Raw genomic sequence first — 15,881 nt, forward strand, 5'->3', positions numbered from 1 at the left:
CAAAGAGACATGGGTACAGAGAGAGAAAATGTAACGTTGGAACAAAACACAGGGTGCAAAGGAAGGATGTGTAAAGTGGTGGCAGCACACGTACAGGGGCTTTGGAAACACAGGGCACAAAGGGAAAGAGGGCAGAGAGAGGTATGAGCATAGTCAACAAGGATGCACATGATAGGTTGTGCACAGAGCGATGTCAAAGAATTACATAGAATGAGAGATATATAGAGTTGCATAAGCCATTGAGCCAAGTCACACATGCCACAGCACCACTCACTAACCATCACTGGAAGCTCACCACAAGTTGAGAGCCACATGAGCAAAGCATTGTGGGTAAGCAAATTAGGCCAAATGCAAACCTTTGGCACTAGAAAAACGTGTTTCTCTTACAGGGCAGTGCTATTGTACACATAGTTTATTCAATCGAAGAAGAGGGGCCCTGATTGACAAATCCTTTTACAATGGAGTTGTCCCTTTCAAAACGCTTTTGTAAATCAGGTCCAGGCAGTTCAAGGCTTCAAACAACTGCATACCAATTTGTAGAGGAGCAGATGACATCATCTCTAGTGCCTGCCCCCTCACCTTCGTCATATTGGAAGCAAAGCAGGAAGACTCTGTGCATGACACCAGGCATCATCCGAATACCACACAGAGTGTATAAGAGACGTTATGCACTCAGACAACGTATCAAATGTACCCGCGCACTGAAGTGGTGGAAGTATGCTGACATACACCATCAGACATAGAAAAGTAGTAAGTGCGAACAGATGAGAGTAAAGTGACGTCATAAAGGGAAGACACAATAACGCACAGAAATGATATAAGAATACTTAAAGAATTAAGGTGTAATCCAAGTAACAAAGTAATCAGGTATGAAGAGATGAAGAAATCGTCCATACTAAGAAGATGAGTCAGAGGAAGCTCAACTAATGTATATATGCAGTAGTCGAAGTATATGAAAAGAAGTAGTGGAACTATGTTCCTTACTGGCCTGCCACTACTCCCCACAAACCCCAACGCCACACCCCCTCACACGCACAATACAAACTCCAAACACATGTGCCTGCTGTTTAAGGAAACGTTCAGTGCAGTGCACTGAAAGTGCAACTTTCAACTTCTTCCTACACTTTTATTTTAAAACGAAACCATTCCAGAATTATTTATTTATAAAATAAAAGTATAGTAACAGTAAAACGTAATTTAAAAAAGTAGAGGAGCACCAGTCCCAAACACTCCCTCCCACTTCGATCACTGTATAAATGCAGAAACGCAAGGTAGATGAGTTCCATAGAAGCTTACTGCAGTAGAAACTATAACATGAGTAAAGTGGCCATGATGGAAAGATGGACGTTGGATCGTGTCAAAACTGCTTCAGAGAGAAACCAGGGCTGCAAATCAGAAACACTGCAGCGTGCTCTGAGGAACAAAGAATATCTGGTTTATTAAGACTAAGGATGACACAGCCAGATATAATTGGAAAGTATAAAGGGAGTTATGATATGATAGGTTATTTATAACACGCTTGATACCCAGAGGTTTCTAAGCGTGGACCCGGGGATCGAACCTGTTGTGCTCCCTGTCGTCTTGCGTCCAAGGCGAGCACGTTGCCCCTGAGCTATCCCCCGAGATCCTTAACCAGGATAAGCTATGAATGAAGGGCACATTTCTCTTAGATTAAGCAGAAGTGAAAACATTTGCAAGTGGCAAGTATTGGACAATCAAGAGTTCAGAAAGCACAAACAAGACGGAGCAACCAAGTCTCAAGAGGACAAGAGGAGTAATAGCATCCTGCACAATTAAATGAAAAATCTGTAAATAGCAGGTTGAAATGGGCAAATTCATGGTCTACTGACACATGGTATAAGACTTGAAAACAGGCTCTATTTATTAAGCCTCAGGCAAAGATAGTGGTTTACCCTGACTCCCTTAAAGATCCCAGAGAAGAAAACAGCCTGCAAGGCCAACTGAAAAGGAGAATCCTTGGCTCATGGTGTAGCTGATGAGGGATGGTAGGCTAATTGGCCAAAGTGGGCAGTGGTCTGACGTCGTTCTCTTCACTTAGGTTTTGCTCTGTTAGCGTGCTGCCAACGAGGCAAATGTCCAAGGTTGGGAGAGTATGCCAAGCAATCATGTGTAGCTATGAACAACATACTATACAATGTTGCACAAGCCAATCCGCTGTTATTATTTTTATAATCCGTATTATACATATTCTGAGGCATCCCTACTAGATAAGGGGCAGCCACTCATGTTATTAACACTTATACAAACTATAGATATGTATAATTCCTTAACCAATTCCTCCCCTCGATAGGTTTTACTATTTGCCATGTAGGATGATGTCATAGCTGATGTACATCGAACTATATGTAATCATGATTGTTCATTTATAACACGCTTAATACCAGGAGTGGTTTCTAAGCGCTGGATCAGGATTCAAACTTGTGTTGTGCTGCGTTGCCTTGCTTCCTAGACAAACGGGTTACCCCTGAGGTATCCTTCCTCCCCTTCCTCTATGTGCAAGAGAAAGGTAACAGAGAGTTAGTAAGCTATGATTTGTTATGCTTGCCAGATTTCCCTACTTTATTTGAGCTGACAATAAAGTAGTACTTTGCCATATTCTTTGAGTCTGTCCGGTTCTTTGGGTCCAATGTAATTTACTATGGTAATTTCATTCTGCACATGAGATACGTCCAAGGTGCTATTTCACAAATGTAACCCTTATTAGGGACCATCAATGCAGTATTGTCTGACAGCTTTGTGGCTGCAGCATTGGGGCATGTGGAGCAAGTACCAGCAAAGTGAGATAGAGAGAGAGAAAGAGAGAGAGAGTGGTGAGAAAGCGAGAGGGAGTATGAGATATAGTGACTAGTTTAAACTACTAGGGACACATATACGAACAGTAGCAGGAGAGATAGAGTGAGCGAGAGAGAGAGAGAGAGAAAGAGACACACACACAAAACATGTTGACAGATATTGATGAGGCTGAGAGTTAGTTTACACAGAGCCAGGGTTTATTGAGGGAGATTATACCTATGTATGTATGGGATTTATACACCTTGGAAGCAAGAGAGCATTGTACACAGTTGACGTACCCGGGGGTTTCAAGCAGGGTGCGGGGGCAGCAGAGGAGCTGGGATGGGTGGGGGAGTATCGTTGAGGGAGACTCCAGAGGGGTAGAATATGGTTGAGGGAAAGTTTTAGGGATTTTAGAGGTGGGTCTTCAGGTCCTTGCTGAAGTGTAGGATGGAGGGGACAGGTTTTATCTATATTGGTAACTTGTTCCAGAGACAGGGTGCACAGGTGTTTCCTGGGTCATCAACCTTTTGGTTTCCAAACTGAATGATGAAAAGAAACAATTTCTTTGCAAGACAATTTCCCTTTAGGTTGTAAAATGCACTATTTAACCCATAACATCTCAAAACCGACTACTTTGATGTTCACCTAGGCCGCAGACTGATGTTGTGTGTGCTGCATACATTTAAAAAAACGTATCGGCCATTTTTTAATGACCCCAAAAAAGTGTTGATATTTCCTTACATGTCCTGGAGACACGAATGAGCAAATGGATTGCAAACTGTACTGAGAAATGCACTAGCATACCCAAAGCCCCCAATGTGCATGCACCGTTATTCAGTCATAGGGTCAGACGACAAATCAAAAGTAAAAACAAACTGAAAAACGAAAAATATTCTGCGAAACAAGATACTCTGCCACGTCAAACATGCAGTAGGTCCACCAAACATGCAGAGCAGGGTCAGAGAGGGCAAAATAAAATTATACTTCAAAATGAAAAAGTTTGCAAATTGCACAAAAACATGTGCAGCTCCCAATACACACACATGCCAATTTAGTCAGCACATTATGGTCAGGGGAACAAAACAAAACAATATGAACTATTCTGTGACATGCACAAAATGCCAATCATAAAATGGTCCCTTAAAATACAAAGAAAAAACATAGATATTTGTGGGATTTGTTTTAATGTTAGCTTTACGATCTCTACACATTTCAAATCTAATAACACTGGGAATGCCAATGTTAATGTACTGTTAAACAACAAACATAAAGTCAAACTAACATAAACACTAGTATATGGGATCACTTGTTTATGGGTATGTCTGTAAAACTGAAATGAGTACAGAATGTTTTCAGGCTAAGAATGCCATATGCCAAGTCAGCAGTGTTTAAAGGCTGGAGGAAAGCAAAGACAGTTCAAAGATGTGGAATGGCCTACTTTGCTTTCATCTATTTTTGAGGGATACACCAGGCTGCAAAATGTAGCATGCACACGTTGTAGAGTGTGGCACACTGCAATATGCAAGAAAAATAATTGTCAAGTGCAGGAGGCCGTGGAGGAGGTGGGACATTTGAGAGGCTTGTGCAGTTTTAATTTATCTGGGTGACTAGGCACTTTAGCTTCTGTGCATGTACACATGTGTGTGTATGTGTCTGCATGTGCATGCATAAACATTTGATTGAATATGTTCTTGCATGCGTGAAAATACCCCCCTGTGTCTGTGTGTAAGCCTGTCTGCACACGTGTGCTTGTGCAAATAAGTGAGCATGCTTTTGTATGTGAGTGTGTGTGTGTATTCGCGCGTGTGTGTGTGTGTGTGCGCATGTGTGTGAAAATGGCTGCATGTGCGCATGTAATTAGGCCATACCTAGAGGCTTTGTACATGCTTAGTATTGTATACCTACTAAATAATCATACATAGCTGAACAAATAGCCCTTTACAAGTATACTTTGTCAGCAGTTCCCTTCACTGGATCCCAAAAGAAAAAAATAAGGCATTTGCAAACGTACCCCTTCCGATTGACTGATGCAAAGTTCGTTGATTCGGTAACGGTGTCAGGTTTTGGGCTTTAAAATAAATATATGAAAAAATATGTTACTCACATTTAGAACAGTTGTTACAGAAGTACAAGTCAATGGTGCATTAAATGAATCCTCCATCAGTTGCACTGATCAACCAACAGAGCCCCGTGTTTTCATTCATTTCTGTATAGAACCGGATGTGTTTGAAATTGATTGGTTGAGGCACACACTCACCTAGTCAACATAGTGACTGGGTAATCACTGCAAAGCACTCCCTTAGGTTGCTTCAACCTCTGACTAAATCATAAGTCAGGTGATTTACAATGGCTCTTTCTTAAAAGTATCATATTTGTATCTAGCAAATCTGGGACACCGCCCGTCTCCAGGCCACAGAGCAAGTGATAGCAGCACGGCAGCCAGAGCACTTTTAATATGGGGTTGCATTTATTTTATTTATGTATTGTGCATTTGTAAGAGGCTTATACAACAAGTAAGATTGTGTTTCAAAGCGCCCACAGGGCAACAGGGAGGGAACATGGGATTAAAGATTAGATATAACACTGTGAGAAAGAAGCATACCTACTCGGCATTGTGAGCATTCAGATCGTGCAAGTGCAGAGAGAGCGAAGGGGCGGGAGAGTAGAGGGGTAAGTGCTAGGTGTATCAAGTGGGAAGTGCCAGGGGGTGAGCAGCTGTAAGTGCCTAGGTGGAGTGGTCAACCACCAAAAAATAGTTAAGTGCAAGCCTGTGGTGGCACAGACCAGTGGATGCCAAGGCAAAGTGCTGGGAAGGGCAGAGGCTGTAGGTGATTGGGTGCGGGAGGCCAGAAGGACCCATAAGGGACCTGGTCACCAATCTCAGCCGCTGTGGAGATTAGCAGAGGAGGGAGGAAGGGAATGCAGAGGTGAAAAGGAAAGTCTTGAGGAGCTTCCGGAATTTGAGGAGATCCGGATCAAGACGAAGAGGAAAGGGGAGGCTGTTCCATATGAGTGAGCCTGCTGAGGAAAGTGATCAGCCACCAGCTCACTGTTTAGCAAAGCGTTTAACACATAGATTTGGTGCCAGAGGAATGTAAAGATCTGGAGGGAGAGTATTTAGTGAGAGAATGTTGCAGATAGCATGGTCCAGGCTCAAGACAGCCTTCTGGATGATGCAGAGGGATTTTAATGTGATCCTTGCAGTAACTGGGAGCCAGTGGAGAGTTTTTAACAATGGGGAGATGCGGTCCCTGGGTTCGAGGCCAAGGATAAGTCTTGCAGCCCTATTCTGGATTAGCTGGAGAGGTCGTAAGGAGCACAAGGGGAGATTACGGAAAAGGCTATTGCAGTAGTCTAGCCTAGAGAGAACCTGTGCTCTAGAGACATTGAGCTTCTGGGGGAAAGTGAGAAAAGGAAGAATTCCTTTGAGGAGGTGGAGTTGAAAGTGGGACTTCTTGGCAAGGTCCTGAATGTGAGGGATGAAGGAGAGAGAGGAGTCAAAGATGACTCCAAGGTTTATGGCTTCAGATGAAGGGGAGCCCATACAAGATGGCCAGAGTGATGGAGATAAAGAGGGAGCAGGAGTCCCTATTGGAAGGATCTCAGTCTTTCTGGCGTTGTGGCAGAGGTCACTGGAAGTACACCAGGACTGGTTGGCAGATAGACAGTCAGGAATGATAGATGAAGTGAGAAGAGGATCAGAGGGAAGTTTGAAAAAGAGTTGTGTGTCATCTGCATAACACCTGAGGTTTGTGGAGAAAGTGGAAATTAGGTGTGCAAGAGAGGCAAGATAGCTGTCAAAGAGCCAAGGAGAAAGGTTGGAGCACTGGTGGATGCCGCAGGTGGAGATAGAGATGGGGGAGGAGAAAGAGCCCAGAATGACCAGGGACGGACGGCCACTGGGAAAGGAGGTCAACCAGTCCAGTGCCGGCTCCGAGATACCTATAGTATCGTTGAGCCATTATCTAAGGATGGAGTGGTTGACCATGACAAATGCAGAGGAGCGATCGAGTAGAATGAGAACAGCTGGAGAGTTGGAATCAAGAGATGCAAGCAGTTCCTCACGGGTGTTCAGTAGAGCAATTTCCATGCCTCTGATTCCCCAAATCCAGATTGATGGTCATATAGGCAACCAACAAGTTCAGTGTGCCGGGTCATTTGGGGAAAGACCAGCTTCTCCAAGAGTTTCCCCAAGGAAGGGGGTGATAGATATGGGGCCGTATTTGGCTGGACAAGATGGGTCTGCAGAAGGTTTTTTCAGGAGGGGCGCACACAAGGGAGTGCTTGAGGGAAGAGGGGAAAGATCCAGTAGCAAAAGAGTGGTTGCAAAGATCAGCAAGTGAAGGTGCAAGAGTGCCAATATTGTCCTTAATGGTTCTGGAGGAGCAGGGGGAAATGTGATTGGAGGAGACCCTCATGGAGGGGACAACTCTAGTGATCTCTTCCAGTGTAATAGTAGTGAAGGAAGAGAGAAAGCCCAAGTATAGAAGTGGGCCGTAGGAGGCAGGGGGGTGGGTGAAGGGGGGAAGCAAGAGTATTCAGGATGTCCTTATTTTTTGCAGTAAATTGAGTGGCCAGTGTGTTGCAGAGGGTCTGTGTGGGCAGCGGTGAGGAGGATACTGCAGAAGGGTTGGCTAGTTCCCTGCCGATTTTAAAGAGTTCAGCCGTGTTGTTGGATTCACCGGAGACACAAGTCTGGATGTGGGCTCTTTTCTTGGTGCTGATGGAGAATCTGTATTGCCTTTGGAGCAGGCGGCAGGCCAGTTTGTCAGAGGGTGAGCCTGAGTTCTGCTGCTGTTCAAGGCTGCAAGTTCAGAGTCGTAGCAGGTGTTGCGCTTGGAGGAATGTTTTGGAGGATCCTCATGACTGGAGCAAGAGTGTTGAGGGTATTGGTAATGGCTAGATGGATGTTGCTGAGAGCAGAGTCAGAGGTTGAGTTAATAGTAAGGGGGAGGGAGGTGAAGGTAGATGCGAAGGCAGCATCTGACACTCATTTCGTTGGACAGATTGTCAGGGCTGGTGGAGGAGCAGTCAGAGGGTCGAGAGGACCCAGCTGAGGGGAGAGGAGAGAGTGGTCTGACCAGGAGAGTGGGGTGGTCAGTGGAGAGGAGAGTGAACGATCAGTGTGGATGAGGGAATCAAGAGTGTATCCAGTCAAGTGAGTAGGACCAGAAGGGAGTATGGAGAGGGAGAGCAAGGTGCAAGGGTCACGGAAGAGAGTGGTGGATGTTGAAATCCCCTACAAGGAGTTTACAAGTGGTTGCGAGGAGAGAAGAGGCTAAATCAGCCCATTCATAGAGGAACAGTGGGCCTCATTATGAGTTTGGAGGCAGCCATGCCCTTGATATGGGCATGGCTGCCTCCAAACTCAGGTCTGGGTCCGTGGTCCCTGAATGTGGAAATTTCCGACTTTGGAGGGCCCAGTATTTCCGCATTCAGGGAACCCAGACCATCCTCATTCCCATTTGAGCCCCCATAGGGCTCAAGGGGAATGGGGAGCATGCTAACAACGGGCCCGTTAAAGACAGGCTGTTAGCATGCTGGTCCCCTCGCGGTACCCGCAAAGAACGTCTGGTCTGATCAGACGTCCAGAGCGGGTCCCGCGAGGGAACCTCGTAATGAGGCGGTACGGGGTTAATGGCGCCGGCACTTTTACCGGCGCAGTTAAACCCTTACCTCCACACTTGTAAGGCCCAGTGTTGTAGAGCCAGGAGGCCTCTAGATAGTGGGAATGGTCAGTGAGGAGGAAGAAGAGAGGACTAGCTTACAGACCAGGTTCTCAAAGGAAGAGTAGGGCTGTGTGGGTATTAGGGAAGAAGGTGCCCACTCAGGGAAGATCAGAGCAACTCCACCACCAGCACGGTTAGGGCGAGGCTGGGAGATGATTTTACAGACATCAGGGAGAAGGGAGTCAAAAGCAATGAATGAGCTGGCATTGAACCACGTGTAGGTAAGAGCAAGGATATCCAGGTCAATGTCTTCAAGAAGGAGGCAGATGTTGGCAGAGTGCTTCATGGCTGAATGAGCATTTAGAGTGGCAAGATGCAAGAGGTCTTCAGCTTTGAAGGTTTTTCGAGGAGGGGTACAGGGGTGTGGTACACCAGTCAGAGGAGGAGGGACAGAGAGAGTGGAGGAAGGAGTAGCAGGTGTGGGAGGAAGTTGATGAGGGATGGGAGGTGCCGGTCAAAGAGATAGAGAAAGAGGTTTGGTTGAGGGCACTGAACCAAGATAGTGCCAGTGTGGTAGACATTAATTATACACGTGGATGATGCGAAGCCCGCCAAGAGGACTTCCTATTTGGTACCACCATTAATGGGAGAGGATGTGTTAGGCATGAGATGAGGAATCCATAGATCTGGGGAGGGGATAGAGAAGAGGAAATCAGTGAAGACTTGTCTGGAAGTTGCACTGACATAGGTGTCTGCGATGGGTAGGCCAGGGTTCATGGGCAGGATGTATTTTGTATGCTTTTCTCTTCCATACTTTGTGAGAGGGAGGATAGGTGATAGTGTAGCAGTTAGAGACGAAATGGGATATGGCGAGTACCATAGGGGTGGCAGTGGATGGTTGAAGGAAACAGGAGTGGCTGCACAGCACTGTACTAGCAAAATCTCACCAGGTGGCCTAGTAGTTGCAAAGGGACACAAATGCAATACAAACAGGGTGCAAGGATGTTGCAAACATACACCTAAATTCGAATTACAAAAAAGGGGACACAAATGCAATGCAAAAGGGGTGCAAGGATGTTGCGAACACACACCTAAATTCAAATGTTAAAAAAAGGACCCAAAATGCAGTGAAAGAAGAAGTAGATTAGATGAGCCAAGGAAGGTAGAGTGAGATAGGCACAGTTTTGGTTCCGAAACTGTTAGTGGAGGAGGCAGTGGAAAAGTTTAGCCATCACTCATTGGTGCATCTGCAGAGAGTGTAAAGGTGCAGGGCCCATGTTCTTGGGGTAGCAGGCTGTAAATCAGGAGGCTGCTTCATAGTTTGAGGAGGTGGACTAGAGCTGGGTGCCTCCAAGCCTTCCTCAGCCCAGACACACACAAACAGGGCCTAGATGTTGGTCTTCGGTGAGGGGCCGGCTAAAGCCTGCTGGTTCCCTTGATAGGCCAAAATAGGGCAGCCCTGCCCAATCGCAGTGCAGGAGGGGGAGCTGGAAGCCACTGAGGTGTCTTCCTATTGTGTGCTGCAGGTGGCGTCCATCTTGGAAGGGCTGCGAAAAGCCTGGGGCAATGGTGAAAAATACTGCACTCATTTCATCTATGTCGGTTAGCCTGCTCATTGCAGTGCTTTTGCCCCCAGGAGTGTGGACAGGCAGTCGATGACCAGCGACAAGTGTAGCAAAACAATCAGATTTTACTTTTTGATTTCTTTCCAAAATATATATTTTTTCTAATATTGTCCATACCACTTGTGTGTGGTCTTAGAGGCCCCAAAAGATGATGTGGTGATTCTACGGTGGTGTTTTTGCCCTCTGATCATCCTTCAAGGGAAGGAGTCCTCTCCTTCCTTCCTTCTCGAGATGTGAGATGTAATATTTTAAGTGACACCTAAAGGGCAATCTAACAGACTTTTTTCATGCTAGCTACTCGCATATGGGACCCCACATTGGGACCCAGCCTGTTGCTTTAGTCGCTGGAAGCACCACTTACTCAATTCTGCTAGTAAACATCTGCTTACTGCCCCCCTGCTGCTTATCAGCTCTGCCATTGGTTAGGGCTTAGCTTACCATGGTCTCACTGGACAGTAAGAAACGACCTGACTGAATGCAGTGAAACATTTGCAAGAGTCCTTGGTCGTATATGGCCCCTGAGATACGCTGCCAACAGTGGCAATCGTCCTGGAGGGTGCCCCTTAGTGTTGGTTTCCCCTGCAGCTCGTCTAATGTTCCCTGGTTGCTGATGTGGGGTTTCTCCCAGGGGATTCTTAAACATACAGCTATAGTACTTGTTAGCACGGGGTTGGGTGGTGCTCTGATGGGGGTACGGATCTTCTGGATCTTTGTGAATGGGGGTATGGACCTGGAAAGTGACTCTCCAGCTCAAAATCTGAATCGCCTTTGGGTAGTAGATAGACATGTTCCAAATACACTGGTAGGCCAGCATTCCTGTTCAGAGTCCCCTCAATTCAATGGGAGATGTTTCTAAGCACTCAGAGTTTTTACAGATAAGGACAATGAGGAACAGAGAGGTAAAGTGATCAGTCCCATAATATGGCCAAGGGACTAAGGAGTGGAATATATCTTTCCTGGCCATACAGTCATAATCTAGTTCAGTCTGACAGGTCCTAAACATTGTTCTAGCCTTGGTGAATGTGATCAGAACCAGCATGTTGGCACCCTCAAGCTGGATGTCTTAATGATCCCTTTCACTAGGACCAAGCAAGCTTGTCACTAAATAAAGAGTGTGTCCCTCTGAGAACTTGTGTAGCCTCACATCAACTGCTAGAGGACTTGGAATTTACTGGCGGAAGGACCCCAATGAATACGTGTGAATGGCTGATAGGCGTATTATATCGCTACTCAACGGTACACAGTAAATATACACTGTGCCCCTATTTGTCTGTTGTAGAAGTAGGTTAGAAAAGGGTCAAGATTTGATGTTAAAAAAATGACAGTAAAGTGCTTTGTGCCTATATAACATGTTTTGCTATGTATCATCGGTAAATAAATAATTGATTAATTCGTTACTATCAATTAAACTAGTTAAAACCTTGATAATATGATTTTTTATTTGAACTACAGCAGAGAATCAGAAGACAATAGAATAAAAGTAACAAGAGAGGAGTGACACGTATACGTACTATTCTGCAAATCCAGAAACATAATACTAAGGTGGCAGAGAGAGAGAAAGAAGGAAAGTGTGGATTGAATTCTGTTTTATTCACATGTCCATATCTCTGGTACCCCATTAACACTCAGAAATCCCCAAATGACCTGGTAAAGCAGAAAGTAAAGTGGACAAGCAAGTAGTGTGTACAGAGACTAACAAAGAGTCGGGTATTTTCCGCTAATTCTGGCACATGTGCAAAGAGGGACTGGTCGACAAGTTGAACATTACCTCTTATTGCTTCTTGCTGCGCCACTTCCTATTTCAATCATATTCCCAAGATCTTTGTCTCTAAAAAATAAATCTTTATTACTATCATCACAATGAACTCTTCAACACAGAAAAATATACAATACTACAAATCTGCAGAATAATGTACAGGCAAACCGGAAGTAGATATTTCCTAAAATACACAGCACACTTCTGATACCTTTCAGAAATACAGGATGACTCTACTGGAACCAATGCCACTGGTATGGCTTCCGTTCCCATTGGGGGAGCCTAAGTATTTCAGTTTCCAGGGCATTCTACAGAATAAGAGTATTGATGGGTCATTGGGGATCTGGCTGCCCAATTAATAATGGACAAAGGCTTAGCCTCCTGCTGTTATCATCAACATAAGCAAATATGTGTATCCATATTTATTTATTTATTTATTTATTTATTTATTTATTTATTGTTTGTTTGTTTGTTTCTTTATCGGGGCTTTGAAAAACATTGCAGGTCAATTATCCAATGCTTGGGAGCTCTTAGAAAGAAGGCGGTACAAATGGTGGAAAAATACAACCAGGTGAGGACCAGATGAAGGGCATCTGGGGTGATTTTCATCAGCTCAGTGATGTGGAGGTGTGGGTATTGTCGATCCTCCATATACCTACACGTTAAGTGGTAGAATTCCATTTCAGTCCATCAGGAAACATTAATGTGATCATTAGTTGATGGTAAATCGGTCATAGGCATTTGGATGAGAAAAACATGTCATGGCTGGAGGAAGGTTAATACTTGCATCTAATTACACATATGTACACATTTCTGACTGTTGGGAAATAATTAATTAATATATAATATAGATGTAATGTAAATAAAATACATTCATGCAGTGCGCACAACAGGCTAAAGGTGCATGGAGAGATAAAGTTGAGTCTTGTTTACGTCTGAAGAAAGTATTGAAAAATGTGGCGTCATATGAAGCACAGAATTATGAGCACATGGTACACAATAGGCAGGTCAAGGTTTTTAACTGTGCGCTTGATTGCCCTAACATATAGGCAGTGGCATCAATAAGAGACAGAAACAGAGATAGTAATAATGAAACATAAAACTTTGGGGCAGGTTAGTGTTGGCAAAACCCCAGAACCTGCACCAGAGTCTGGCATTATAAGTTTATTTAGGGGTTTTAATTCCACATTCTCGCTGCCTTCCTATCGCAGGGTCCTAACTTTATTCCCAAAGCCCTGTCTGCACTTTCCTCTTCAGAGAGTTGCAAGTATATAAAGCCCATGGGTCCTCTCCTGCAACTCCTGTACTCTACTCTACAACCTGTCTCTGCACCTCCTCAAAAAATGTACCATGCACCTCCATGTCTCCTAGGCCCACCCTGATCAGGCATTGGGTTTATCTCCTCCAGATCCTGCACAAATTGTGTCTGGATCAATTGTCTGGAATCATCTCCTCCCACCTCTTTTATAGTCTCTTTTCCATGTGACTCCCGAATACAGTCTCCAACTTTAACTTTTTCTCCCAACCTGCTCCAAACCTCCCTTCTTAGTACTCTCTCCAACATTTACTGTCTGCCTCACTCCCACCTCCTCTTTGATGTTCTGCCAGACCTCCAATATAATGTTCTATCTTCCCTCTTCTCTTTTTCACCCTCCAACCACCTTTCTCTAGTCTCCTTCCTCTGCCTTTCCCTGCCTTGACCAACATTTTCTACGATGTGCCTCCCACCCTCCCCTGTAATGCTCTCTTTACATTCCCTCTCATTCTCCCCTCAACCATCTCTCTCTCCATGCCCATTCTAAGACCATTTGCTGCTTCACAAGAGTGAAGAGAGGAAACTCTGTCTCATCCAAAATGGAAGATGCACTCAATCCGATACCACCTCAGCACGGGCTGTTCAGCAGAACCGAAATGCTTTTTGCCTCAGTTGTTACAGGGATCCAGACCAACACGAACAGCAAATGGCTCCAGATCACACAATGGGAACTGTTGCAGACTCTAAATTAAATGATTAAGAGGTTCAATGACATCAGAGAAGAATTGAGAGCTGTGAGACTCATGACCATCCAGAATAGATATGTTTTGGAACTCCTCACAGCCCTCGAAATGGGCGTGTGCACAAAGATTGTCCCGTATTGCTGCACATACATGCCCTCCCATGATGGAGAGACTTGACCCCTCACAGAAGCAATCATGCAACTATCAGACCTACATGCCGAGATGGAAGACATAACAAGCCCAGCAGGGGAAGATGAAGATTGGCAGGCATACATCCTTTCCAGGATACTGTTGTGGATGACAATGGGCTCAAAGTAATGGTTGTTGCCTTAGTGCTAGTACTACTGGCCTTCTTTGTCATCAGAGTATTCATAACCCAATGCAAGAAACTTACAGAGAAGACAAAAAGGGATGAAAAATATTACTGGATGTAGAGACAAAGGCAGATGGAGAGACGCAGACTTTCGAAGAACTACAGTGTCACAAGAAGAAATGTTCCCTTTTTCCTCCAGGTACAAGGTTCTCACATTCCCTGGATCCATGCAACTACATGGGACATTGGGTATGGTGCAAATCCGGTGGAGACTGCTGCTATATGACCTGGGGTTTCGATGAACAAGTGAAGGTCACCTGGGAGGAGAGGCGAAAGTATGGATTCCAAAAGAATACACAAAGAGGGAACACCTCCAAAGATGTGTGGTTGATTGCTCAACCAGAGGGGGGATTGAAGAGGGAGACCTAAATGTGGCCCTTGTTGCACCGGTCCACCCTCATTTCGAAGTCACAGAAATGAAAGGTGTACATTGTTCCTGGCCCCCTCCTTCCCATCATCGCTGTACCGAAGATGTGAGAAATGGTATTCACGCACACAGCCATTTAGAGCTGATCCTGATGATGACATTAAAGAGATACACTTGCAATCGATGGAGCAAGTAGACTGACTGTAACCATGCAGAAAGCTGATGAGTTCATGACTAAGACTATGACATGGACGCATCAGACGTGAAGCACATCTGCATCCATGCATGAAGCTACACAGACTCTTAGACCACACTGCTCTTAGACATGAAGAACATGATTATAACCCACTTAACCAGAGGACAGACACACCGTTGCTAGGCAGTAACCGCAAGTTGCACAAGAATACATATGAACTGCTTGCTCACGTTAAAATGTGACTAACATGAACGACCATGTAAATAAAGATGGAATCCAAAGACCCAATGAAGTGAGTGGAAAACAATGAAAGGGATCGAGAATACAGAGAGAGGCCTGGCATGCTGACTTCGCTGAGACATGCAGACCAGGCTGTCAGTGCAGCTTTAGTGCAGAGCCTTGCCAAGGACACTGCGGGAGGGAAGGTTTCACATTCACAGAAGAGATAGGACACCTGCACGGGTAAAAGCCAACAATGCTCATAAATGCAAGCTGGAAAATTAAGTTTGTGGTCCCTACACATGTGATCTGAAACTGGAAGACAAAGCCTATTCATTTGAGCCAAACAGAGGTTGCCGTTCCCTTTCAGCTGAAGGCAGGATGATACAAAAGTAATGTAATACCAGGTCGAAAGCCTAATGATCTGTCTCAATTCCTAGAGGATCGCAGATGGTAACTTGTTAGGTACAAACAGCACCTCTGTGGCTGTTCTCACCATCATCAATAGTTGCTCATGGTAACCTTCCAAGGCGCCAATGCTAAGAAGACCCTTGCTGGCCAATCCCTATTCACCTTCTGCACTCACACTTTGTTGCAAGGCCCAATGGCAGCACGCTAACCTGACATACCTCTAGTTGCAACATTTATTAGGTGGTCACATGAGAAGCCACCAGAAACAGTTTAGCCAATAGGGTTACTAATCACATATACATCCCATAAGTAGTCTACATCACTAATCAATCCCATGTTCTCTTAGGGTTTTGCAAATGTATAATTTTGTGATGTCATGATGCCTTAAAAGATCTGTCAAGCCTCAGAATGACGAGAAAGTATTGGAGAGTTGCTTGTTGTCCATAACTTGAACCCTGTTTTCGAAGACTT

General features: G+C 44.9%; 1 protein-coding gene across 29 annotated transcripts in view; it reads right to left on the reverse strand.

The window, feature by feature from the left end:
- The window catches only part of SCEL (sciellin), a 500,729-nt gene that overhangs the window by 265,433 nt on the left and 219,415 nt on the right, over positions 1-15,881 (reverse strand). For all 29 annotated transcript variants that reach the window (XM_069640234.1, XM_069640237.1, XM_069640230.1 and 26 more), the window contains 2 exons: positions 11,859-11,918; positions 4,808-4,864 (listed from right to left, as the gene is read on the reverse strand). In XM_069640234.1, coding sequence (XP_069496335.1) covers positions 4,808-4,864; positions 11,859-11,918 — 117 coding nt within the window. The remainder of the gene's footprint in view (positions 1-4,807; positions 4,865-11,858; positions 11,919-15,881) is intronic.

This window comes from Ambystoma mexicanum, chromosome 7q, assembly GCF_040938575.1.
Source record: "Ambystoma mexicanum isolate Mex_15411 chromosome 7q, UKY_AmexF1_1, whole genome shotgun sequence".
In the NCBI taxonomy this organism is placed as follows: Eukaryota; Metazoa; Chordata; class Amphibia; order Caudata; family Ambystomatidae; genus Ambystoma; species Ambystoma mexicanum.